Genomic DNA, 1,318 nt, shown 5'->3' with positions numbered 1-1,318 from the left:
GTCTTCTGCCAGGTCGGGGTTAAACAAGATGGAAGCCGATGTACAAAATAACCATAGAAGCCCTGATCCATGAATACTTTCTACTGTATGTGTGCTTCTGAGCGCTACACTGAATAAAGAACCTTCTGCTAGCAGCCATTCAAAATTGCCCCCCAGTCAAACGGCAGCTGAACAGCAGCCCACTTCCCTGCATCTCCCAGCAAAATCCCCTCCAACTTCCAGCAGCTGCAGTGACCTCCTCCTTCTCCTGGGCATGCTTATTTTTTTACTCTGACTCCACCCTTACACTAAATTACAGGTTCTGACCAAGAGATGCTTTTCTCTTTAGGTCTTAATGTCCACAAATTATGACAGAAAGAATATTTCAAATCTTGAGTAAGAACCAAGTCCAGTGGATATTTTTAGAATTTTTATGGAATGACTATGACCTGGATGACTGAGAACCTTCATCAGCAGACAGAAAGAATATTTTAGTACAAAGATTGATGTTTAAAAAGGAAATGTAAGGGACCAGACAAGAGCCCATCAAGGAAAGTGGGGAAATTTTGAATGGTTACTGCTGAAAAGATTGTGTGTTCACAAAAAGACCAATAAATAGTAAAAATAAAAAGTTTCAGAAATACTGTAGTTTTTACTATGCTGGTGAAGAGTCTTAGTCATCCAGGTCATAGTCATTCCAGAAAGATAAAAAAAAAAAAAACTGGACTTTGTTTCCAACTTTGAAGAAGTTTTCCCATCCAGGTAGCTTTTTTTTTTTAATGAAAAAGCTTCCCAGATGGGAACATAACGTCTTCAAGCTTGGAAACAAAGTCAATTAGATTATATTATTTTTTTGCTTTTCTGGAATTGTTTTTTACTACTAGACATCTAAAAAATGCTGGAACACCGGGAATAAGCACTACTCTGCATGTAATGGTACAAACTTTTCTGACCTGGAAGATGTGTCTTCTTCTCTTTGTGGCAGCTTCCAGAATGTGGATTCTATGGGATGTATGAAAAGATTCTGCTGTTCCGTCATAACCCGACTTCAGACAACATTCTGCAGCTGCTGCGCTCTGCCTCACAGATCCAGGAGGGGGACTTGGTGGAGGCCGTCCTATCAGGTGAGGACGGCGAGCAGAGTGGATACGGTGTGGATGTCTCATTGGACGCATAACAATACATTGAGGATAAAAAAACAAAACAAATTGTGTGTAAAGAGCTCGTGAAAATGTTTTATTACACGTTTTTTAGTTCCTTTAACAAATCTAGATCTTCCTTGATTAGTGATTCATCATGGTATACCATAATGTCACAACTGTAAAGCTTATATAAAACT

The 1,318-nt window shown here is 39.2% G+C and overlaps 1 protein-coding gene across 1 annotated transcript in view; it reads left to right on the top strand.

Annotated features, from left to right (window-relative positions):
* prkd1 (protein kinase D1) overlaps positions 1–1,318 on the top strand; it is a 58,584-nt gene that overhangs the window by 7,969 nt on the left and 49,297 nt on the right. Inside the window, exon 2 of the mRNA XM_015403158.1 lies at positions 965–1,103. Within this exon, the coding sequence (XP_015258644.1) occupies positions 965–1,103 (139 nt within the window). The remainder of the gene's footprint in view (positions 1–964; positions 1,104–1,318) is intronic.

This window comes from Cyprinodon variegatus, unplaced genomic scaffold, assembly GCF_000732505.1.
Source record: "Cyprinodon variegatus isolate N-32 unplaced genomic scaffold, C_variegatus-1.0 Scaffold1451, whole genome shotgun sequence".
In the NCBI taxonomy this organism is placed as follows: Eukaryota; Metazoa; Chordata; class Actinopteri; order Cyprinodontiformes; family Cyprinodontidae; genus Cyprinodon; species Cyprinodon variegatus.
Note: the sequence above shows the minus strand (reverse complement) of the source record. Positions and strands in the feature narration are given on the sequence as shown.